Source organism: Anas platyrhynchos, chromosome Z (genome assembly GCF_047663525.1).
Source record: "Anas platyrhynchos isolate ZD024472 breed Pekin duck chromosome Z, IASCAAS_PekinDuck_T2T, whole genome shotgun sequence".
Lineage (NCBI taxonomy): Eukaryota > Metazoa > Chordata > Aves > Anseriformes > Anatidae > Anas > Anas platyrhynchos.
This window is the reverse complement of record NC_092621.1, coordinates 17,331,698-17,358,186: the sequence shown is the minus strand read 5'-3', so window position 1 is coordinate 17,358,186 and position 26,489 is coordinate 17,331,698. Positions and strand designations below refer to the sequence as shown.

Here is a 26,489-nt window from a genome sequence, read left to right as displayed (position 1 = left end):
CCTCCCTGCTGGTGGTATAATACACCAAGGGCATATGCAAGGTGAATTTTCAGAACACTGACAGGTGGAGCCTTTCAGGCAATATCAGTGGAAAGGTGTCTACAGTTTTTCTTCTGATCAATTTTAGGTTATGACAAAGGTGCTGAGCTGCTCAGTCCTGTTGAAAGTGAAGAAATGATAGAAGCACAAAACTTCAAATCCAGAGCATCAACAAATGTTAGGTCTGCAGGCTTAAGTAATGGCTGAGTGGAAGCTTTTCGTGATTATATTTTGGACACAGGCACTTGGATCCTTTCTTACATCTGGTCCTCACTGTGCATGAAATACATGGATGAATTTTCACAGAATTCATCTTTAATTAAGAGAAATGTGACTGAGTGGTTTCCCGTGTGTAAAATTGCCAATAACTTAGAGACCTAGAGTTTTTACAGAGCTGTAAAGGTGCATGAAGCTCACTGCTATTCAATACTATCCTTTGAAAGACCCAGCTTTTTCTGATGTTATTTGGTATTTGAACACTGATGCAAATGATATTGTAAGAAAGTTAATCTTAATCTGTTCCTTGCAAAGGCACTTTTTTTTTTTTTTTTTTTTTTGTTAATGTATATTGCTGAGTTTACTATTTCTGTGGTCTTTGAATTATCTCCTACAACTTATTACTACCTGATGAACCTTTCATTATGGTAATTCTCACCCCCAACATTTGTTTTTATCTGCTTTCAAAAATTGTCTCTGCCAACCTGTATATATCATTTAATTGCCTCTCTTTGTTCTACTTGTTCTGTGTTACTCTAAATTTTCTACATTAAAAATAAAAGACTCTTTTGAACTACAGCTTCAGTTATCAATAACATAACACATACAAAGTCAATTTTAGGTGTATTTGTTTTGTGCATTCTTCCTTTTTAGAATGGATATAATAAGAAATATCTTATCTGTATTATTGTATCCATGCAGTGATGGATTTTGTGACTTCCTCACATCAAATTAAGTCCTTATGAGCATTCTGATCTTAAAACAAGATGAATACTCAGAGATCCCAGGGGAATCAAAAGGAAATGCTCGGCATCTCTCAGAACTGGTCCCTCCAACCAGTTGCTTTATCTGCAAGAAATTATTGGTACTGTAAGAATTAATTCCAATTTGCATATATGTTCCTGTCTTTATTTCCTTAATACACATACAAACACACACACACAGCTTTCCTGCAAGCCCTTAAGACTTTTCCAGTATAAAAATACCTCACTATACTAAATGTCTTTCAGATGTTTTAGGTCATTTCTTGCATTTGTTCAAGTACTAAATCCTGATATTTTGTATTTTTTCTGGTTCATCCTTATTCCTATTACGTTGCACATAGACCTGTCTTGCACATTTTTTATTCAGTATTAAGTATCTTAATGTTATTCTAGCATGGTCACTTTTTTGAAAGCCTAATAGTGTCTTAGTAAAGAAAGAGTACAAGTGTACAATGCACACATACACAAGAAAGAAAACTAATTGATTTAACAAATCAGCTACACATTGCTTGTATGCAGTTCCATACTGCCCTACCATGTGAAGAAAAAAAAATAATTTAAAACCCTGTTGTATTGGATCACATGTACTCTCTCCATTTATAAAGGCAGACAGGCAAGTATTTTGTGAAATGATGTGTTTGTCACAAGGTCCAGGTGTTTTTTCATGGTCTTTTTTTATTTATATGGATATGTGTGTCTGTGTGTACACATTAATATGTATCAACATACATATACATATATCAACATGTACATATACACACCTGCATAATAAAACATATAAATCACAGACCACATGGGTATTGTTATGAGAACACATATTATATAGGTACTGCACTGCTTCCAAATAATATTTGTCATGTTCCAGATGCTTGAAATGACAGTCTTTGTGTAAAATATGTCTCCGGTACAATTTAGACCACCATACGCTCATTTGCCCTCAAGTAGGCCTATTTAAAGTATAATTGACTGCCCTGGCAATTATTGTGAATAGCAGCTGTTTGCTGGTAAAAAAAAAAAAAAAAAAAAAAAAAAAAAAAAAAAAAAAAAAAGCATATATATAATGAAAGAGAAAGGATCAAATACAAGCAACAGAAAAAAAAGAAAAAGAAAAAAAAAGACATAAAGAAAATATCTATATAGGGTATTTTACACCAGATTTTATAGTGGATAGCCACAAGGCCTATTAGCCATTTCCAATTAGGGGCTATCAAAAAATGAATGAAAGTACTCATCTATTTATGAAAAGCAGCTGGGTCTACCCTAAATATAAAACTGGCAAAAGTTTATTTGTTCTAAAATTGTTACAGCTTACATCACTTCATTTATTTTCATTAACTACATTAGGTTTTGTTGAAACCTTTGTTGTATCATGTACCTTCTGTATCAGACAAAAACACCTTGCTTTGTTTTTCTCCTAAATAGCTACATAATTAGATGGATTATTTCATGTGTCTGTGCGTGTGTTTGCTGAAGAGAACAAGCCAGATAAATTAGCACTTAGCAGAACACACAATAGCACATAATATGCCCTTGTGTTTCATATAAAGCTTTATTTGTCATTCACGGCTGGTTGGCAAAACTGACTTTGCTTTTGAAAATGACAGGTGGTACTCTGGTGCTTTCTGTATGAAAAAGAGAAACAACCTTCACCAAGACAGCTTCTGTCAATAGCTCCCATGATTTAGTATTCAACCCTGGGCTTGTGTTTCCTCAAAAGTTTTGTTTCATTTGCATCTCTTAGGTCTGACATCACCTAGCCAGTTTAATAGTTGAGATTCTATGCCACAAGTTACATTCAATCCCAAAAAGACCTTCCTCTTTCCTCGAGGCCTGATTATAAGACAGGTGAAGTTCAGTATATTTCAATAAGCTCCGCATTCCATGTCAGGAATCAATAGCCCTCCTCCTTTCTTTAGAGGTTATTAAATTGCAGCTGTAACATTAGCCTTCTTTATCTAATTGATTGTCTTTTCACAGGGCTAAGAAAATCAATAGCAGTCAATGGGACTGCCCTGTTTTTCCTTAATAGATGTTTTCTCCTAATTGGCTGCCTGGGTGGCTTCAGTGAGCTCAGTATGTTTTCAGAAGTCCACAGTATGTTGCAGCTCTTGTAAACTATTTTACCATGTGCAACAGTTATTGATTTTATAATGAAATCTAGAAAATTCAATAGCAATCAGGAATATAGATCAGGATTCCTAGGTACGTTAAGGCAAAGGGCAAACTCACTTTGCTACCACTTCAAGCTGTGATCAAATTAAATAAGTCCTTAAAGTATTATGGTAACTAAAGACTTTCTACAAAGACAGTTATCAACTCTCCTTAATTTCATATAAAGGAAAAAAAATCAAAATGATACTAAGTTAATGACTACAATGGCCAAACTACAGTTGACTTTAAACAATGGATGAAACTGAGAATGAACATTTTCAAAAATGTGCTAGTCATTGAATTTTGTCCACCCTGACCTCTTGAAATTTTCATTCAAATAACATGCCTATTAGAAAATCAGGTTACAGAGAGAGAGAGAAAGAAAAAAAAAAAAAAAAAAGGAGTGAAGCAGGTGGGGAGAAACATTCAACACTTCCAAAATGATGCATTTGACCTTTGACGAAAAGGTCAGCATGTCAAATGGCTTATTCTCAGAGTCCACTCAACACTTAGAAGATCAGTTTTGTCTATGGAGAAGCTTTAGAGGTGGTCAAATCTCATGAGCACTTATCTAATACTATTTCCCTCTACACAGTGTTGCTGCCCCAATTCTGTTCTTTACCTTGATGGGATGACTTGCATGAGTGTCAGGCAGAACAGCAGCATCAGCAGCATATCAATCAAAATCTGCAGGGATCAGCAGTCAGTGATGTAGACAGTAGACAGTAAGATAAAGCCTACATTATATAAATTTGTTACTGACTTAAGACTTGCTTTACATTAGGGTACTGCAGCTGCATTAAATCTCTTTCTTAATTATATACCATAATAGAGTGACAGCAGCTCAAATTTCTCTGAAAGTGACAAGACCTCAAATTTCTCCAGTGAGGAGAAACAGACAAAAATTTCTCACTGTCTCACTGCAGCTACTCTAGATAAAGAAACCAAGGTCTGTTTCTATCATTTAAAGGACAAGAAATGTTTTGTGTGTCTTTAATTCCTTTTTGGTAAAGGGAACAAAAACAAAGTGATAAAGAAAATTCTATGTCATTTAAATAACACAAACAATCAAAAAAGAGATATTCTTTAATTTTCTTCATTTTTGTCATCTTTGTTGTTATTGTTCTAATGAACAAACCAATCTCTTTGTTCTCCTTTTTCACTGGAGGACTCTAATGGATTCTTCTGCCAGATATCCCTCTGGAAATGACATCCATGACCCTGACTCCCCCGCACAGGCTCTCCATGGCTCTTTCTCTACCTGGAGACCAGTCAAATGAGGGCATAGAGTTTGCTCCCATATAGATATTTACCATGCAATATAACAGATATGGTCAAGACATGACCACTTTCTTTTTAAAATAAGCATGGGATTATTGTTGGCATGAAACACAATGAGATTTGTATATGTAAATGATAACCACTTATATGCAAAGGTATGGTAATGAAACAAGTTTATTATCTAAATGCAAAATGGTAATCAAATAGTGTAGTGTTAAAAGGAATTATTTTTAACACACATCAGAATTATAAACATAAATTGCCAGCCAGAGAATGTTTTCTTATTAACATGTATTTTGTCTGAAACATTAGGGAAATCTATAATTAGAAGTACTGAGTTCCCTTTAAATATTCACATTTTTATGAAAATGTTAACCTTAATAAAAAATGGGGAATATGAAAAAACAACAACAGCAACAAACAAAACAAACCATAAACACATAATTTTGTCAGAAGGAAAATGTTTGTACACACATGCAATAAAATATCTTTGATTTTATTCCAGGTTTCTTCTGTTTTGTATACAGTCCAATTAAATAATTGACAGACCATCTGTCTATATGAAATAGCATTCTCTCTGTGTCTTCTCTGCACTGCTAATTACTTCTTACCAGTGTAGTACACACACTATTTGTGTATCTCTTCCAATCATTGAGAAAGAGTGTAGGACTCAGATGCCTCATCCTCAATTTTTGGGGTGCAATTTTTTTTTTTTCTTTTTTAACCCCAGTCAGATTCAATTGTATTCAATTATTATTATTATTATTATTATTATTATTATTATTATTATTATTATAGTTCCCTATTCCCTGCAAACTGAAATCTGCCTGTAGTTAATGAGGTCAAAGCAGCAATATATATGATCCAGATTTGTTCTGTAACTCATAATCTAAGTTACTGAACATAGACCAGAATGCATCTAGGTTGTTTCTGGTGCTGAGCAGTACTTTAAGCCCATTTGAAATATGAAAAAAAAAAAAAAAGACTCTTGCTTTGTTCAGTACTTTTTATATGGATTTTTATATTTATAATCCATATTTTTATACGTATTATTATATTTTCAATCTCAGGGATGTGACTGATCACAAGTTACATACATGTCTATTTAGTCTGGATGAAGTTGTTTCTTGGATTGCTGTGATATTTGAACATTTAAGATATTATAGCCTACTCTTTTTGATTTTTTAAGTCATTATCTTTCCACATAAGTTCTTGGAATCAATATCTGAAGATATATTTTAAGTAAATACACATTTCCAGTGATTTCAGCAATTGTCTTTAAATTTTTCCCAAATCTCTGACTCCTGAACTCCTGGTAAGAAAAGTAAAAAACATCATAGGAATGGAAAGGAGAAATATGTAAAATGATACTCACAAGCTGTTTTTGTTTGTTTGTTTAACACTAGAAGAACACAACCAAACAGTTAAGCATATACCAAAAAAAAGCAATTTTTTTTTTTCCCCATGGCATTTCAAATTCATTTTTAAATTTATTTTTCAGATGGTTTTGACCTTTTCTTCTTCCTCCCTCTCTCTCTATCTCTCTCTTGTTTGTTTGTTTGTTTTTCAAGAATAAAACAGTTATAAAAATAAATCTCTTTTACATGTATAGTAAAAATGAGAGGTGGAGGCCAAATACATTTCATTAACTAAAATTTCCAAGAATTTAAAATATAAGGCCTGTGAGTTATTTACAACCTTACAGCAAGAGTATCATTTTCCTTCCAGTGATACCTGCTGAGTTTCAGCAAAAGTGTTTATTCAGTAACAGTAGGTGTGATAACATCTTTGTTGGTGACAGGGACAGTGGGATCAAGAGCACCCTCAGGAAGACTGGCAATGACACCAAGCTGTGTGGTGCAGTTGCTATGCTGGAGGGAAGGGATGCCATCCAGAGGGACCTGGACGGGCTTGTGAGATGGGCCTGTGCAAACCTCACAGAGTTTAACGAGGCCAAGTTCAAGGTCCTGCATCTGGGCTCAGACATTCCAAAACACAAATATAGGCTGGGTGAAGAATTGACTGAAAGTAGCCCTGATGAGAAGGACATGGGGGTTCTGGTGGATGAAAGGCTTGACATGAGCCAGCAGTGTGTGTTTGCAGGCCAGGGAACCAACTGTATCCTGGGCTGCATGAAAAGAGGTGGTGTAATCAGCAGGTCGAGAGAGGTGATTGTTCCCCTCTGTGTGCCCTTGTGAGGCCCCACCTACAGTACTGCATTCAGGTTTTGGGTCCTCAGCACAAGAAAGATGTGGACCTGTTAGAGGGAGTCCAGAGGAGAGCTACAAAGACGATCTGGAGCATCCCTCCTGTGAAGAAAGGCTGAGAGAACTGGGGATGTTCAGCTGAGTGAAAAGAAGGCTCTGGGGTGACCTCAGGCCTTTCAATACTTAAAGGGGTCTTTTAAAAAGGATGGAGAAGGACTCACTTGCAATTTGGTTTTTGGACAGTTCTGTGTGGAGAAGCTGGGCTTGGTGATCCTTGCAGGTTCTTTCCAGCTCAGGATAGATTATGATTCTGTGTCCAGATGGCTTTTGACTCTCTCTCTTTAGTTCTGCAACAGTCACTCAGGAGAGGTTCTCTTCACCTTTGAAAAGCAGAGGAGAGAAGGGGAGAGGAGAGGGATTGCTGTGATGCATCTGTGGTGCCTGTTACAACATAGAGGATGAGTCACATTGGAGGTGCTGTCATCAGGGCCATCAGCAGGCAGTGCCAGCATGGCCTAGGCTGTCAGTGAGTGCAGCTTGCACCTACTGCAGGCCATGGCTCGGGTGATCTTCCTCGCCCTAGCTGTGCGGGGCATTGCCCAGAAGCTGTAGTTGTTGGACGGTCACATGGATGTGGATAAGCATAACCAAATGCAGCAGCATGCAGAGCAGCTGATTAAGGACATGGCTCAGCTGCTGTACAACTTGGAGGACAGAAGCCAGGAGCAGAGCAGGGTGGCCCCAGGAGTCCTACTCTTCACTGTCTTGCAGAAATGGCAGCTCCAGGCCCTTGCTGAACTCCTTGGCAGGGGAGGTTGGAGTTAGATGATCTCTAAAGTCCCTTTCCAGTTCAAGACATTCTATAATTCTATGATTCTATGAGGACAGCTATGCCAGTGGGATTGCTCAATTTTCTCAATACTTAAGAGTTGTGATGATGCAACAATAAGTAACTAAAATAGTTAGTGAAACATGTGAGATAGATGTTTAAAATAATATAAATTTGCATGTGAAATTAAGGCCTCCCTAGAACACAGCAGATGTATACGTCCAGTATTTTAGCACTGTGACTACACTTGACTTGAAACCTATTCTGTCTGCAAAATGGGTAAACATACAATAGGTTACAATACAAGGTCTAAAGTTATCATGATAACAATAATAATGTTTACAGCAATCTAACCTGAACAGATAAAATACCCTTTTATTGCAGCTCAGTGAAAGAGAATCCTTGGTTTAAGAAAAAATGTCATGTAGGATCTTGTAATATTGGAGGTAGTGAAGCTAATTGTTTTTCCTCACTTGACTCATATTGTTCTTCACATTCCCCTGATAGAAACGGCTATTTCAACAAGGTGCCAGAGCATATCTTGATAGCATGCCTTTCTATGCATAAATATATGTTTTTGTTGTTGTTGTTGTTGTTTTTGTTTTCTTCTCACAAACTTTATGAAAGTACTTATGGAAGCAGAATGAGATACCACTGAAACAATCTTCTTTTCACTTTTCAGTAAAATTAGATGAAATGGTGTGAGAAAACTATAAATTAATATTCGAGGGGAAATGTAACGGAATGAAATGCTGTTGAAATGATATTTTTAAATACCTTTTTTCATTTTTATTCTAAACACTTGGTTAAAAAATAATTATTAAGCAGTTACTAACCACTTACAGTGACAGAATAATCTTTTATTATTGTTATTATTTTTATTATTTATTTTTTCCCCATCAAATAGTAGAAACTAATCAATAATTGGTACATATTATACTCAAGTAGGTTTACAATTGCAGTTTACAGATAACAGTCAGTGTCCTAATGTTCTGTTTCTGTCTCAGAGACATCTATGCTATCTAGTAGACTTTCTCATGCAAATCTGCAATTTATATGATATGTCAGAGTGAATATCTGTTTTCAGTCACAATTATTAATCTATCTGATTCTAATGCTTATGAATACATTTATGTATCAGGAACATTTTTTTCTAAAATGAAGATAAGAATTCAAACATCATATAATTTAAACCAGAGACCTTGTTACATTCAACCATGTTTTTCATTTAAGTTGCATGGTATATTTAACCCATAGCAGAACATGATTCATTCAATCTCTGTCATTCTATTGCTAGAGTTGTCTATAGAAGAAAATTATAATCAGATTGCAGATTTAATAAGAAAGGATTGTTCCAATTAGCTATTTTCATCTGGAGGGAATATTAGTTTAAGTATCTGCCAATTTGCTATATTTCTACTGCAAAATCATAGCTGTCTTAAAGGAAGCCCACACTATGTTAGGGCCAAAGCCAATAAATAATTTAAAGTAAGCAAGGCTTGAGCAGAAGTTAAACAATTAAATCCTAAATTATGACTCTCCTTTCCATTGCCAGTTAATCTGGGGGGTGTCTGAACCTAATAAACTACTCCGTGACTTTGAAGTTTCCCAGACATCTAGCTTGCCCTTAGAGAGGCTCAAACCTGTGCGCACCTTTAGCAAGCAAGCCCACCAGCAGAATTTGCACCTTTGCTATGTACTGTTGCATCAGGTACTTACATTTAAACTACAGCCAAAGCAGAAGCTGGTTACATTGCTCCATGGATTGAATTATTTAAAAAAAAAAAAAAAAAAAAAAAAAAAAAAATTCATTCCCATCTCCCACCACAGGTATTCAGTTTTCTAATAAAGTCATCAGGTTACAGCTGTGCTGGGAGGCAAGGCAGGCATACCCCTCCTGTTGAAGTTGTACTACTGTGCAGAAGGAATTCAAGATTTATTCAGCCAGAAAGAGCTCACAAATGCGAGTGTAGTGCTCTAGACTAATGATTAGGGCATTCACTTGTGAGGTAAGGGACCACAGCTCTGCTCCCAGTACTGCTTCTGTATTTTATCCAATGACTACTTAATGGATGTACATACCCAAGAGAACAGGTAAAGAAGCAGATCTTGTGCTTACCAGGGATAGGGATGGCTTTTGTTTTATCTCTGTAAGGATAATGAAGTGTTTTTCTACCCCTTACCTTCCCACGTGGAGTGCTGATGGTCAATACAGAATATGGGGAACAATAATTGCACCCAGTACCACATCTTTTAGACTACACCAGTTCAGACTCAAGATTGAATCACATTATAAATAATAGAACCTAATAAAGCAAAACAATAGTAGTACCTATATACATGCTGCATAAAATAACCTGGGCCTCTCTAGAATGATTGTATGAATCAGAACCTGGAAAATACATGCTGTTTCCTGTGATTCCCGTGAATTTGATTTATTGTTTCTTTGATATAGAATAAGGAAAAAAAAAGAACTGCTAAAATTATATATATATATACATACATATATATGTATATATATGTATATATAAATGTTTACATCCATATATATGTATGTATACACATTTACCATGAATCCATGCCAGAAGAGGAGAATGCCATTTAAAAATGACTAGGACATAGTTGAAATGTGCGTTTATGTGCACTTATGTGCATTAGACTCAGATCCACAAGAGATTCAGAAGAGGATAACTTCGTGCCTCTGCATTACCTTGTACAGTTATCCAGCCAGCATTGCACAGTGGCCTCTTCTCTGTTTTCTTTGTGTAGTGTTGAATGCCTGTCTACCACTCTGGAGTAGCAGAGAACTAAAGCTAGTTATGTGTACCATGTGAATAAGCCTCGTCTATCAATGAGTTATCATATGTGCCTCTCTTTATTCCTTTATGTCTGTCTTGGTTTTGCTTTGCTTTCTTAGGGTGCATTTATTCAGGCTTAAACTTTCAAAAATCCCTGAAATTCATCTAGTCATATTGCTGGTAAATTCCAATAGCCAATGCCTGAATATTTTCAATTTCTTCATAAAGTAGAAAAGAAAAAAAAGTTCTAGGAACTGCACTGTAGAGGCTATCAAGGGAATTCCATGGAATTACCAATCCATACCTTAGAATCATAGAATCATGGAATCATAGAATATCCTGGGACCCATAAGGATCATCAAGTCCAACTCCTGGCACCACACAGGTCTACCTAAAATTTAGACCATGTGACTAAGTGCACAGTCCAAACACTTCTTAAACTCCAACAGGCTTGGTGCAGTGACTACTTCCCTGGGGAGCCTGTTCCAGTGTGCGACAACCCTCTCGGTGAAGAACCTCCTCCTGATGTATAGCCTAAACCTACCCTGCCTCAGCTTGTCACCATTCCTGGGGGGTCCTAGCACTGGTTACTAAAGAGAATAGATCCGCACCTGCCCCTCCACTGCCCCTCATGAGGAAGCTGTAGACCATGATAAGGTCTCCCCTCAGCCTCCTCTTTTGCAGGCTGAACAGGCCAAATTACCTCAGCCGCTCCCCATACTTCTTCCCCTCTAGTCTCTTGACCATTTTCATAGCCCTCCTTTGGACACTCTCTAACAGTTTTACATCTTTTGTGTACCGTGGTGCCCAGAACTGCACACAATACTCAAGGTGAGGCCACACCAGCACAGAGTAGAGCAGGACAATCACTTCCCTCAACAGAATAGTAATGCCATGCTTGGTGCACCCCAGGATACGGTTGGCCCTCCTGGCTGCCAGGGCACACTGCTGGCACATATTCAACTTGCTGTCAACAACAACCTCCATATCCTTCTCTGCAGGGCTTCTCTCCAGTGTCACATTGCCCAGTCTTTATGTATAGCCAGGGTTGTCCCATCCCAGGTGCAGGACCCAGCACTTGCTCTTGTTAAACTTCATGTGATTGGTGATCGCCCAGCTCTCCAGTTGGTCCAGATCTCTCTGCAAGGCCTTTGCACTTTCAACAGAGTCAATAACTCCTCCCAGTTTAGTATCATCAGCAAATTTGCTCAAAACACATTCTAGTCTTACATCCAAATTGTTTATAAAAACACTGAAGAGGACTGGCCCTAAAATGGAGCCTTGAGGGACCTCAGTAATGACCATTTGTCAGCCTGATATGACATCATTTACCATAACCCTTTGAGCCCTGCCCATCAGCCAATTGCTCATCCATCATATGATGTTTTTGTTTAGGTGTATGTTGGACATTTTGCCCAGTAGGATCCTATGGGAAAATGTGTCAAAAGCTTTACTGAAGTCCAAAAAGATCACATCAGCTGGTTTCCCTTGATCAACTAGATGGGTGATCTTATCATAAGAGGAAATCGGATTTGTTAAACAGGATCTACCCCTCGTGAACCCATGTTGACTGGGACCAATGACTGCATTGTCACCCAGGTGCACTTCAATAACTTCAAGGATTATCTTCTCCATAATTTTACCAGGCACTGACATGAGACTGACAAGCCTGTAATTGCTAGTGTCTCGTTTCTTGCCTTTCTTGAAAATTGGTACAACATTTGGCAGCTTCCAGCCTACTGAGACCTCTCCAGATTCCCAAGACTGTTGAAAAATAATTGAGAGAGTTCCTGCGATAATGTCAGCCAGCTCTTTAAGCACCCTGCGACGAATCCCGTCCAGACCTATGGACTTGTATGGATCCAGGTAGAGCAGCAAATCCTGCACACGTTCAGGGTCAGTTGGGAGTTTATCATTCCCACCGTCATGGTCCTCCAGCTCAAGGCACCCTTGGTCCCAAAGCCCATCATCAGTGTTGAAGATGAAGGCAAAAGGCATTAAACGTCTCTACCTTCCTATGCCACAACAAGTCAGCACCCATTTCAAGCTTTCTCAGGTCCATGTAACTCAGAAAGGTAGACATGCCACAAGTCTGAATGACATCTATATCTCTGTCCACAGATAACTTCCATCGTGGTCTGCAGTATGTGGAGTGAAGAAGGTATTTCAGTGCTAGAACCTTGCTGTGCTGTGGGATCCCATTACTCCTGTTGCTAACTACTCTTGCTGCCACATTCTTATTAGTTCACTGTGTCTCCTGTCTTGGCAAAGAGACTTCTGAGTTTAGACTTGATTCAGTGTAAGCTAACTATAAGTGCATAGATTATAAAACCAGAAGGAACTTTCCAACTGATTCATCTGAGCCACTCAATATAAGCCACAAGCTCTTCCTACATTATATAGTTGTATAGACTGGAATCAGTCCAGTTACTTAGGTGGACAGGTGGTCTTTTATTCTGAGAAATGTTAGACAAGATGAGTGCTCTGAGACACAGAATATCAGACAGTAATTTGAGACAGTGTAGGGAACTAAGACATGCCCAGGAAGACATGGCCTCTTTTTAGAAGTCCATAAAAAACTTCCACACCTAATGACAAAAGAATATTTGCACATATTGAAAGGATGTGACACCAGAAAACTCAAGTCAAAATGTGTCAATACATCTGAAACGATGATTTTTTTAAAAGAAAAATATCCTGACCTCAAACAAGGGTAAAGCATATCTGTTCATGAGAATATTTAACTTGCTTACTTTCTCTGGCCTGAATGGTGAAATGCAAGTCCTGAGATTTTGGTATAGTCTTGTTACAACTCAGCTGTAACAGAAATAAATCTATAAAGCAAATTAATCTCATAAAAAATAATTTCTTTCACTGACCTGACTCTGAGATCATCCTTTTTGCCTACACATTGGTTTCCCATAATACTACATGCTGCACAGTGTGGTGTGTTAGCTGCTACCGTTTCCAAGTGTTAAAAGCAGTATGCATTTCAGATACTTGATTTATAGAGTGGTCAAACTTTCCAAGTTATGTACTTTCCATTGTTCATTGTAGTGCTGCCTGCAAGCACCTGGCAGAATACGACCTGTGGGAGGGGTGGAGGAAGGATCTGGACTGCACAGCTTGAATGTGAATATTAGAATTACAATAGAAACTGAAGAAAATTGTTCCAAGTGAATTTACTTCTGCAGGTCTGGAAGTTCTGTGTGTGTGTGTAGGGGGTCTTTGTCACTGAAGGAACAGTTGGGGGGTTTTGAAGACCAGTTTAAAACGCTGTTGAAGGAAAAAACTTAAGAAGTAAAAAAAATGTTGAAGAAAAACTTGAAGAAAATCTAACTCTATAAATATTGTGATTTAAAACTAGGCTTAGTAGGTATATATATTAACAGTAAAGTGTGTACATCTTAAACAAAGGACCTAAAACAGTCACCTGTTGTTGCAGAATACTGAGTGAATGGGGATCTCAAAGGAACTGAGGGTAAATGCAAGCTCTCTTCTGGGTCCTTTCTCCACATACCATAAATATAGCTGAGTTCTGGATTCTCATTAGCAGATATGCTAATATAATTTGTCATTGCCTGCAAGAAAATGGAGGTATTACTCTCTCACCCTTTTTAAAGCCCTGATGACTTGTATCAGCAGCTAAGCCCCTGATGTAATGGCTGGAGGTCACCAGCAAAAGGTTGGAGGTGGCCAGCAAAAACTTCCCAAAGCTGGGAAGTACTGTGGTGAATTTGGGGTCAGCAGTTTCAAGGTGCTGCCCTGCTCTGTTCCTGCTCAGTTCTTGCCTCAGTGGCAACTTTGTGCTTGGCACAGCAGTGGAAACTCCGTTTGAAAAAGCCATGAAAACCGGATCAATAAAATAGAAAATTTACAGCAACCTTATCTAGCAAGTCACATGGCTAGTGTAGACATTTCCTTCTCTTGTTTAGGAAAGTACTGCAAAATATGACAAAACTGAGCTCCATCCCTTTTAGGATTTAATATTCTAGAGAATCAAATAGCTATTTGTTATATAATGTAATTTTCTTTCATTGTGAAGCACAGGATGTAAGTAGAACAACATTAATATTAATGTACATGTACTTAGAAATAAAAACATATACTGAATGATTATCAACAACATTAGGCATCCAGTAATTTCCTTGTTGAGCAAGAATGATAATGAGGCTTTTAGTAAATATCAGATAACACTAGAAAGATTTGTGTTGTGTATCCTTCATGACCACTGAAGAGCTGGCAGCCTACCTGAGTCTCACCTCCCATATATGCTTTCTGCAGTAAGGTCAGCCATAACAGAGCATTGCATTGCTGCCAAGTTTTAATTGAAATGTTGTGATAAATTTCACTGCCAAGGTCAGATGTTATTCTCTGGTTAAGGAGGGTTCAAGTCGGTCTCTTAAAAAAACACTCCTGATTTTTATAGTGTCCAGTGATCTGTTCCTAGGAGTTGATTTACCACAGATATGACCTGCTTACTCTAGGCTGACCTCTTCCAAAATTATCAAGACTCAGGTTCATTTATAGACATTGTCTAAAAGTGTATTTTAGTAAAATAGGTTCCATTTTATTAGTGTGAAAATAGGCCTCACCAAATCAATAAGACAGGAAGCCTTCACTTTATTGCTTTAGACTAGAGACTTAAAGGTCACTTTGTATAAACAAAGTTGGACAGATAGGAAAGACAGCAGTAAATACTAGAAACCTCAACACAGATAATCTTGGTGGCCTTTCATGGAAGAAAAAAATCAAAGGCATCTTTTTCTCTTCACAAAAATATACACTTTCAACAATCCAATATCAGCTCGATTAGAAAACATTTACAGAGCTAGTGCTTTTTTAAGAACATATGAATTAAATGGAATATTTCCATTACTGTGTTATTTGAGGCAGTTTATTAAGTGTGAGTTTCATTAAAAAAAACATAACAAAAAAAACCAACAACAACAACAACAAAAAACAACACATGTATTAGTAGAATTAAAATAGAAGCAGTAAAATTATAAAATACATTTGTGAAGTAGCTGTAGTCATAAGAATTCAGTCCATTAAAGAATTTTCTAATACATGGTTTGGATATATTTTTATATATGCTTACAATAGAATTGTTAAATATCTGTAGTATTGTACATGTGCTCAACAGCATAATTATTTCAAATTATAGGAGTTTCCATGTAATAAAATCAGATCTCACTAAAACTGCACTGCATTTGGTAAATTAAGGTTATTTCTAAATGTTAACTTTTTGCCAGCTAAAGAAATGAAATATGCAATTGAAATCATTTGATAACAAAGCTAAAGTAGAAAGAAATATGCCAAACTAATCATCTAGAATTGTTACCAGTCACACAAAATAAACTGGAAACAAAATTATATTTATTATCCAGTGCTGCTGTCTGTTTACTTGAGAACACTTTGGAAAAGTAAACAGGTAGGTTTATAAGAAAAAGCTCCTGAAGGGAGAACTTAAATTAAATTATTCCTGCTGATATTCAAAATAAATGGAATTATGGCTTTATATAGCTAACAAATAAAAAATAAATTTATCATTCAATTCTCATAAGCTATAATCAGAGGCTTGACATTTAAGGCAAATTTAATTTTTATTTATTTATTTATTTATTTATTTATTTTTAACAGAAATCAAGCCAATGCTAAAGGTTGCAAACAGAAATTGCAACTACTTTTAAGAGATTTTTTTTCTTTCCCCAAATACAATTTGTAAATGTAATGTTCTGTGGGCATAAAGATCCTACTTCTTCAGAAAGCACGTAAAACTAAGTAAAACACAGATATACAATATTGTGTATATGTGTGTCTGATAAAGCAACCTAGGAATTTCACTTCTGAAATTTGTTTCACGGGATATGATTGCTTATATAATAGGGGGTGCAATTATTGCATATCCAAATGCTAACATTTACCATTCAGGGTAAACTTGCTGTCTCAGCTGCATTCATGCTTTTACAGCCCTCCTAGTCTGTGTTTTATCCAATTTACTCAGACTAGGCACATTCCATGCCCCTGTGGTGTACTCTGTGTAAGAAACTTCTTTACCATGGTCCCAAAACATCCAAACTTGCCTGAATGTTTAAGCATGATGTCTTCTGCTGCTGGCAAATCTCCTCTGGTGCATTTGCATTTTAATCTCCACTCCATATACAAGAAGATGCTCCTGTCTGGGAGACTGGACACTCTTTTGTATCATAATTCTTGCTGTCACAGCCTTTGGTCTCACAGGAAAATGCGAACAATCACAAGGCCTAGAACAGGATCTTGGCACTTGCAGGGTACTAAGGACTGTGCTCTGAGGTTGCTAATGGCCAGGCAGAGGTCTCTAAGTATTTCACAGTGCTCAAGCAAAAAGACTGGGCTGAATAACAAAGAATGATCATTTATACCAACCCTCCAGAAGCCAACCCTACCCTACTATGGAAAGAAACATTATAAGGAGCCAGATAGAATAAATCATAGAATCGTAAAATGGCTTGGGCTGGAAGGGACCTTAAAGATAGAATCATAGAATATCCTGAGTTGGAAGGGACCCTTAAGGATCATCAAGTCCAACTCTTGACACCGCACAGGTCTACCCAAAAGTTCAGACCATGTGACTAAGTGCACAGTCCAATCTCTTCTTAAATTCAGACAGGCTCGGTGCAGTGACCACTTCCCTGGGGAGCCTGTTCCAGTGTGCAACCACCCTCTCTGTGAAGAACCCCCTCCTCATGTCAAGCCTAAATTTCCCCTGTCTCAGCTTAACCCTGTTCCCATGGGTCCTGTCACTGGTGTTAATGGAGAAAAGGTCTCCTGCCTCTCGAAGATCATCTAACTCCAACCCCCCTGCCATAGGCAAGGACACCTCCCACTAGATCAAGTTGCTCAGGGTCTTATCTAACCTAGCTTTGAACACCTCAATGGATGGGGCATCTACAACTTCTCTGGGCAACCTGTTCCAGTGCCTCACCACATGCTGAGTGAAGAATTCCCTCCTAACCTCTAATCTAACTCTCCCCTCTTCTAGTTTAAAATTATTCACCCTTGTCCTATCATTATGTGACTGAGCAAAGAGTTGCTCTCCATCTTTGTAAAAAGATGTATAAGCCCTCTTTAAGTACTGAAAGGCTGCAATGAGGTCACCCTGAAGCCTTCTCTTCTCCAGCTGAAAACCCCATCTCTCTCGGCATTTCTTCATAGGACAGGTGCTCCAGCCCTCTGATCTTCTTAGCCCTATATCACATACATTGTAATATGTTCACAGCTTCAAACCTTTCTATCCACAATCTCATCATTCATTCACCCATACATCCCTCCCTCCGTACCTTCCTCTGTCTTTCCCTTCCTCCCTCCCTCCCTCCTTCCCTCCCTCTCTGCTTCCCTCCCTCCCTATTCAACATTTAACAGTTCATCCTCTTCCTCAGTCCTTGAAACTGCCTTCCTTACTACCAGCCATGAGCTTGTAATGTGCTCTGGCTTCTTCATGGTGGTTCTCTATTGATCTTTCAATAAAATATGCATCCCATTCTTCTGTTTTTTACACATCTCCTACAAACTTTCTGCATTCAAACTGCTTCTGCAAAGAGGTCTTCCCTTCTCTCTGCCCCTCTGTGTGGCCTCAAGGTTTACGTAGGGAGGAGGCCTCTTATGCAGTAGTTATACTTGTATGATCTGTCCTTGGAAATGTGCCTGGTATGTCACCTGTCCTTAATGCCACAGCCATAGGGTATTCCACCTGTTCTTTTAATGTAATCATTGTGTCTCTCTGTCCTATGGAGAAGTTAACACAACACCAGTCAGGCTTCTGGGCTATGGCTGGGACACAGAAGGGGACTGCCTATCAGCCCAGGAAAAGTCCAGGGAAATGCATTTTCCAATGCCTTGACTTTTTTTTTTCCTTATTGTTTTTCCTTTTTTTTTTTTTTTTAATTATTATTATTCCTCAAAATTTCATTATAATGAACCAGCAGGATTCTGTGGCATTCTGACAGACTTTTAATAGAAAGAATAATATAGTCGTTCATTTTAGAGCAGATAATTTTCAAAATCTTACTGTGATATTGCACAGTTAAACTATTCTGCAAATGCCAATGTTATTTGTGAGGACTTAATACAGGGGTGTCCCTTGAGGAACCCAAATGTTCCTCCTTCCTAACAAATTCCAAGTCATGTTGTTTATCCTATAATCATCCTCCTGATAGGCATGGAGAACTGACATAGCAATCAGATAATGTAGATTTTAGACTGCATTTATTTTTGTAGACCATAGCAGGGGCATCATGGCAGAATGCAATGCAGTGGCAAATAAGCTTGTGTGGTCACCCACTGAGGACTGGGAGAGAGCTAGCCAGCACTGCACCCATTATTCCCAGAGGTGACAGGCTCAAGACACTGTTCCAGCTGTGGGTGTGTTTCTCTAGATGAGCCAGAAATGGCTTGTCCCAGCCTTTGGACACAATACAAGTCAATATATTTGTAGTGGGTGCTATCTAAGAATCAGAGATTGGGAGCAGGTTCATATTTAAGCAAACTGCATCATTTAGACGTACCTACTGTAGCTGTAACTTGTTAACAATTTAAAGCTAACTGGACCTTCAACAAAAACTTTCTGGTCTCAGGATGTGAAGTGTAGATCTGCTTATAGTCAAATTTATTCCAAAACATTTGAAAAGGGAACTTTACCACAGCAAGAAGGGGCAGCATATACTACCCTGTCTTTAGGTTTGATCTGGCATTGCCTGCCTTCCTGCAACAAGGATACATCCAGTATTAAATGAGCAATCCCATATAACCTTCACCTTATGTTCTCTTTATTTTGACAGTGATGTGATTATGTATCCATGTTTAATCCAGATCAAACATGTGCTACTGCCTGATCCAGCAGATCACTAATTTACATTATCAGTCATCAGAATTCCAAGATCATAGAATCATACAATTACAGAATACCCTGATTTGGAAGGGATCACTGAATCAGAAGGGTGGGATTGTTAAAGGAGGAAGAAGTAGCAGACAAGGGCAGAGATGCAGTCCAGACAGATTTGGTGAAAGGACAGAATGGAAGTTATCCTGGAAATAAAACCAAGAAATTCAAACTTAATTTGATGGGAAGCAATAAAGCTTTAATACAGTTGCAGTGCTGTGAGAATAACATTTAAAATATTTTTTTCTAGATGTGGATGATGAGACAGTAGAACAGGTTGCCCAAATAAATTGTGCATACCCCATTCCTGGAAGTGTTCAAAGTCAGGTTGGATGCAGTTTTAGACAACCTGATGCAGTGAAAGATACACTGGGGAGGGAAGGGGGAGGGTTGGATAGAAGAGGTGCTGGGCAGGGGGAGGAACTAGGTGACTAGGTGATCTTTAAAGGTTTCTTCCAACTCAAACCATTCTGTGATTGAGTCCAGCAACTGGGTCTGCACAGGACCACCCAAAATCAGATGTCTGAGAGTGTTGTCCAAATGCTTCTTGAACTCCAGCAGGTCAGTGCTTTTCCCAGTGCCTGACAACCCTCTCAGTGAAAAACTTTTCCCTAATATCCAGTATGAACCTCCCCTGACACAGATTTGTGCCATTCCCCCAGGTCAAGTTCTATATCTGTTCTATGAAAACTTATTAATCCAGGCTTGTATGTGGAAAGTTTGACTAATTCCAGCAAGGCTTCTGGAAAAAAAGTAATATTCAGCAAAGAAAAGCTGACAGAACCTAGTCCTTGTGACAACAAAATTAAATTAATTTAGAAAACTGGTTATTATTAAATAACTTTTTGCTCTCCAAAGCTAGTTCCAGCTGGTAACTGAAAACAAAAAAAAATGAACTCCCTTTTGCACAAAGTTCACATATAATCCTGTAAGTAAGCTAGAGATTTAGATGTTCTTTTACAAAGGATTTTCAGCATAGTACTAAACTGAAACTATTCACTAGTCATTTAGCTCTTTTATTTATTTATTTATTTACTTATTTATTTTTATTCCTTGAATATTAGTTTTGAATGCGATGAGAGTAGACCCTGCATCCATGTGATCCTGAGCAGATGTCAGCTGTTTACAAGACACAGGTTGTTTGTTGCAAACACATATAAACAGTTCTTTAGAGTATGTTTGCTTTAGATCTTTATGGGGGGTTGATTGACAAGACGGTAATCAAAGTACAACCAACTGTTCTTTGCTGCATCAGCTGCTCTCCTAGAACTGGTGTTTTGCCATTGAAACTATTCTCTTTTCCTTTCTTTTTACTGGGCAATAAATGGCAATGATGTCTTACATGTTGGCCCTGCTTCAAGGAATAGGTTCCTTTCTGGAAGCTTTGCATGGACTTGAAGAGCTAATTACTTATTCTGTACCGCTTAAGTGGTGGTCTGCTTGTCATATGGACTTGTAGGTTGCTCAGTTCTTTACTGCTAGGCAGTGAACATGGAGGTACAACTTCATTCTCTCTCTCAGAGAAAAACTTACAATGAAATCTTAGATTGACAGGTAAAGAACTTTGGCCTTGAGAAATTCAGATTTCATTCTAACACTAGATTTTTAAAGTTTATTCAAACGAATAATCATCCAACAGATGACTCATTTAAATGTGATGTATGCAGGAACAATTATCTTGTGTTATACAGACAACTAGCTTTTTCCTCTCTTTGTCCAGTCAGAGTTGTTAATTTTATTTCTTATAAAAAACATATACTGTTAAACAACAACATCAAAATACATGGAAGCCTACATCTAATGGCAAGATTTTCACAAATGCTAGTTCCTGGAATGTTTTTAGCAACTGTATGCTGTCATTTTTAAAATGTTCTTTTACTAACCTTTGAAACCAGCATGTATATTTAGATAAAAATAGTAGTATTACAGACCTTTGTCTGTGTGTAAGCACAGAGCTACCTCTATAAGAAAGGCAAAGAAGAGAGAGAGGAAATAAAAGGGAAGAGTCACAGATTTAAAGAGATACATTCTGAGAATATAATTTAGGCAGAAAATCTTTCAACAAACGACAATATGTTTGACCATCAATATTAACATCATAGTTGGCTTGCATACATTTGCCAACATAAATGTTTCCTTTAATTAAGTCTCTTCACATGCGATTCATGGCAAGGGATATGTTGAAAGGCTGTTTTCCTCATGCAGGTTTTGGTTCTTCCTCTTCCAGTGCCCAGTGCTCTGCAGAGTATAGCCACTGCCTTTCAGGAAATATATAAAATATATACAGATATATACAGATGGATTCAAATATACAATATATACAAATATATACAGATGGATTCAAATATACAATTCATCTTTCTTTGAAGTTGTAAATTCTGCACGTATTCATGTACTAGCTAATGTGTATTATTGGTTATTTGTCTCAGTCCTTAAAACTTTTCTCCATAACATAGATAAAAACTATGAAGCATTGTTTTATGGAAAATCCTGCTTTTCCCCCAGACACTTCTTTTGTCTTTGGACAACGAGCTACAGAAAACCTCAAAAATATCAGTCAAGCAGTAATCATTTCTATAATATGCTAAAGAATATTTTATTAGTGCCCTTATAAGAAAGCCTGCAAAATCCCATTTTCATCTCTATAACATAACAGGAAAGCAAACCTATAGCTCAATGAATATCTGATACTGTAGAAAGACAGGTATTGAGGTTCTCTGGATTAACTGAAGATGGGGAGGTTAGATTTACAATTAGAATATTAAGAGATCAAGTCTATGAATTTGGAGGGGAATATTGCCTTCCAAAGACTTATGTGCAAAACGTCTGAAACACAAATCTGTAGCTACCAACATTTAAAAGTGAGTAAATGCTCTGTAAAAGGTCTCTTAAGGGCTCTGTATTTTTTAATGATGCAGATCTTACATTAACATATTTAATTGTATTCTTGGAGATTGCTCCCACTAAAATTCATGATGAAATATTTCATAGTACAATTGCTAAGTGCCTTGTAGAAAAGTATCAAGCAAGATATTGACAGCAAACCTGGTGACTAAGATACTGGGCACACGTCTACAGTAAAAAGCATCTAGGGATGAAGATTCAATCACAGAAGAGATTTGTAAGATTCATTCACAGAAGACATTTGTCATCAGAGGTGTTGGTAAGTTACTGTAACTTTGATAACTTACTGTGGATAAAGACAGAAAAGAGTGAAAAAGAGATACTGAGTAATAAAGATTAATTTTAAGCCATTACCAGTGGGGAACTACAGCACTGACTTTTTTATCACAATACAACTGCAAAGTCTTACATGCCTTCATAATCTCTAGATATAGTTGCAGTTATGGATTTCAGTAATTACAGAAATTATTTAATGATTTTATGAATTAGTTTTAACACTTTATATTTATTGAAAACCTACATTCCAGTATTTGCAAAGAATGAATAAGTGATTCCAACTGAACTACACTGCTTATTGCATTTATACACTTTCATTTTATAAATTTTAATTCCATATAATACAGATATCTAACATATTATATACAATATATATCTTTAAATTTCCTAAGTAATATATGAAATATGTAGTATAAATAGTATAACCATTGTCGTGCTTGTATAAATGAAAATTATCACAATTCTAATTGCAAATATATTTTCATGTCTTTATATAGAGAGAGATAATGTATGTATGTATATTATTTACTGTTTATTAGAAGCCATATGCAGATCTCAATATCTTTATACACACATGCTATTTAAATATTGTGTATGTTTACAAATATCAGTGACATTACTGAACTGCAAAGTAGTTGTACTAGTTATTTTGGGGAGGGAATGTTTCTTTATTTTGTATTTTCTTATGCATGGGTCTCAGCTGCTTCCTTCCACAATTTTATTCTGAGGCAATAAATAATTCAGTGTGCTAATTTGACAGATGACTCTCCCGGAGCCTCCTACCATTACTAACACCATTACACCATAATATGCATGATGGGCATAGACCATTCAGCAAATGTCCTTCACTTGTTTACCCCTAAAGAGCTGTACTCTGCGCAATTAACTAATGAAGCATTATGGGTTTTTTTCCCCCTTCCCTGCTATTTCAATATATCAATGGACATTTTCTAAAGGAAAAATATATATATATACATATATATATAATTTATTATTTTTTTTGGCAAGCGATCAGTTATGGGAAATCTGTGGACTTCTCTCACATTCTGCCTCTATGAATAAAGAGAAAATAATAAGATACTTTAAAAGGAAAATATTATTTATTTTTTCTTTAATTATTTGTGCAGCATGAGAGTAAGAAATACATTCCATATAGGTGACAGAAAAAAATGTATAGTTAGGTGCAGTATCACGTCAATTTAGAAATACTGAATGCATAGTTCAGGGATTGATGGTACCTTTACTGTGTTTAGACTCTAGGAAGCTGCAGAAATCTAAAGGGGACAGTGTTAAAACTGGAAAAGCAAGTATTTATTAAATAATTTATGGAGAAATATTATCTTTACAGTGTGCATGTGAGATGAATACCAGTAGTACACAGCATAGTTTGATCTAAAATACTAAAATATAGATCAGAGTGACAAAACTGTGCCAAATATATTTGTTAGGAAGAGTATTAAAAAAAATAATAATAATAATTCTAAAGAAAGAGACATGAGCACCTAATTTTGCAGCCATCTTAAACAATGAATTTTTTATTCCATGTCACCTATTATTAGAGCTACTTTCAGTATGTAGGTATACACAAATAAATCCATAAGAGAATGTTCCATATTGTTGCTGGAATTTCCCATATGACATGTGGTTAAATGGATCATGAAGACAATCTTAAACTGGATTTTTCCTAGGATATAACTTAGGTCTCTGTCTGAATTTCTTTCTTTCATCTCCATGGTCAATTTTGACCAATTCTCTCTGGTCAATTCTCTCTTTTCTTTTTAACTTTTCTCACTCTTTCTTTGATCTTCCCTCCCCTTCTCTTCTCTTTGTTCTTTGTTCTAGCCCTTAGTTAGCTCTTAGTTTCTGAACATGTCTCTCTTATTTTCTCACATTCTTATTCCATTTCTCTGAAATGTACAGAATTAATGCAGCTGCCACTGGGCTGCTTTGCCTAGGCATAGTATAGCACTGTCTATGAAATCCTTGCAGATGATTGTAGATTATGCACAGCACAGGTAAAAATTTTCACAGAAAGGGAAAAAACATAGTTCCAAACCTGAACTTAATCCTGGCATTGGAATTTATTAGTATTTTCAAATCTTTTCTTTCTACATTTCAAAAGAACTGCTTTCCTTAGAGGCACATTTTTGCAATATTTTCTGAACTTTTATGGGCTCTATATATTTCAAAAAAATTAAATGTATCAAAATTCCTATTATTTGTTCTGTTCAATAGTTTTAATTTGCTTGCACAAATGAATTTATTCCTGTGAGGGACACCAGCTCTTCTGAGATTACCTGAAAGCAAAAAACTTCTTGTGGTTCTTTATAAGCCACTTTTTTTTTGGTCCTATTTTCTAGGTCGGTTTCTCCATTTTGCATTAAATTGACACTGGATAGGAAAATGTCCTACCTTGGCCAATACACTTTCAGAGTGGAACAGTTTGTCATTCCAATGGCAAACTACTTTCCCAGTAGAAGAATCAAAGATGCCTGCGTAGGAGGATCCAGTCCTCAGTTACAGCCTCCCTTCTGTTTCCCACGAAAATGTCATATATCCTTCCCTGTATCCAGGTTTGTCTGCCTATTGTTAGCATAAAAATTATCCAAACAAACTCTGTAGTGTCCCATTTATATCCACTCTCCATTTCTTTTGACTTACTGCATCTGATCAATGAAAAGTCATGTAGTTTGAAGAAAGCAGATGAGATGGAATGAAGGAACAGGAGGAAAGAAGGGAGTTCATCTTGCTTCTGGGAATGATCTAGCACCCAAGTCATACACTTTTCAGGCTAACAAAGGAGGATTAGCATAATTCTTGATGTACTCAAATGTTCTGCTAATGAGAACTGTTAAAAGGTAGAAATATATCCCAGTTTTTCCTTTTCTTTGAATGCATATCTGCACTGATCTTGCACTTAACCTACTTAATCTTTAGAATTGACCAGATTTCACAAAATATTTGTTCATTTATAGTATTCATCACTATAAATAAAATTTGTTTCATATAAAAACATTGCACTAGAGAAACTTATTCTCAGAAAAAACAGAGAGTTTTTCTCCATGGTTGCAAGGTGGGAGAAATAGATAAATGTTTGTAAGTGCTAGGTATTAATAATATAAGTGTTTCATATTCATCCAATATGAAATGTTTCTCAAAAGCATGAGTCCTTGAGTAACACTTTTGAAAACCTGATTAAGGTGTTAATGCATAATTAATTTTAAAATTAATTAATGTGTAATTAAAAAAAAAAGTATAAAAAACATTTTCCTCATTTTTTATGAATAAAGTTTGCTTCAATTAAACTTTCCTGCCTTCCACTAAATAAGCTGTAAGTTCGAAATGCAGCATACCATGGCAGGCAAATAGTAATAAAAAGACATGGGACACTGGAGATTAAGAACAAAAACCAAACAATTTTCATTGAAAACAAGGTTTATATGGTTGTAGTGAGTGGTGTATTGTGCATAACAATGGTATTAACACCCCCTTAGGCCTCATAGTAAGCACTGGACATGTGGCTTTAGAAATAAGAAACTTCTCTCATCCCACTTTCTCCCAGTGGTGCTTTGTTGGTTCACAGCAAGGGGCTGACTTCATGTCCTGATCCCACTTTAAGAGGAAGTCCAGCTCAATTCAATTTACCTCTCTGCCTTTTAGTAATGAGACAACATGCATGTGAGCAAGCCCCATGATAATGCAGAACAGATGGGCAGATTTTTGTCTAATTAGATTCTGGACAGCTTGTTTGCTTGTAGTAGATGTGTGTATATTTAGAGATTTCACACTTGTTATAGTGACAACAGATTAGTCCAAGACAAGGACAGAAGGTTGTTTTTTTTTTTTTCTTTTTTTCTTTTTTTCTTTTTTTCTGCTTAGCAGAGGTGTAGGTCTTCTAAAGAAAGCTACTTGATAAAATCTGCCAGCTGTAACTGAATTGTTCTCCGCTATCACACTCTCCATGGATCGAATGTCATGTTCCTTGATCCTGGAAGATAATGACCCACACACAAACTTCTTTTTGAGCAGACCACTGTAAAAATAAGGGTTTCAGATTTTTTGTCTTAACCATATTTTGCAATATTTTGTCTTCTGTTTTAATAA

The 26,489-nt window shown here is 36.8% G+C and overlaps 1 protein-coding gene across 1 annotated transcript in view; it reads left to right on the top strand.

The window, feature by feature from the left end:
* The first annotated feature begins 12,083 nt into the window (after positions 1 to 12,083).
* LOC140000709 (uncharacterized) overlaps positions 12,084 to 26,489 on the top strand; it is a 53,656-nt gene continuing 39,250 nt past the window's right edge. Inside the window, exon 1 of the mRNA XM_072031363.1 lies at positions 12,084 to 12,151. Coding sequence (XP_071887464.1) covers positions 12,084 to 12,151 — 68 coding nt within the window. The remainder of the gene's footprint in view (positions 12,152 to 26,489) is intronic.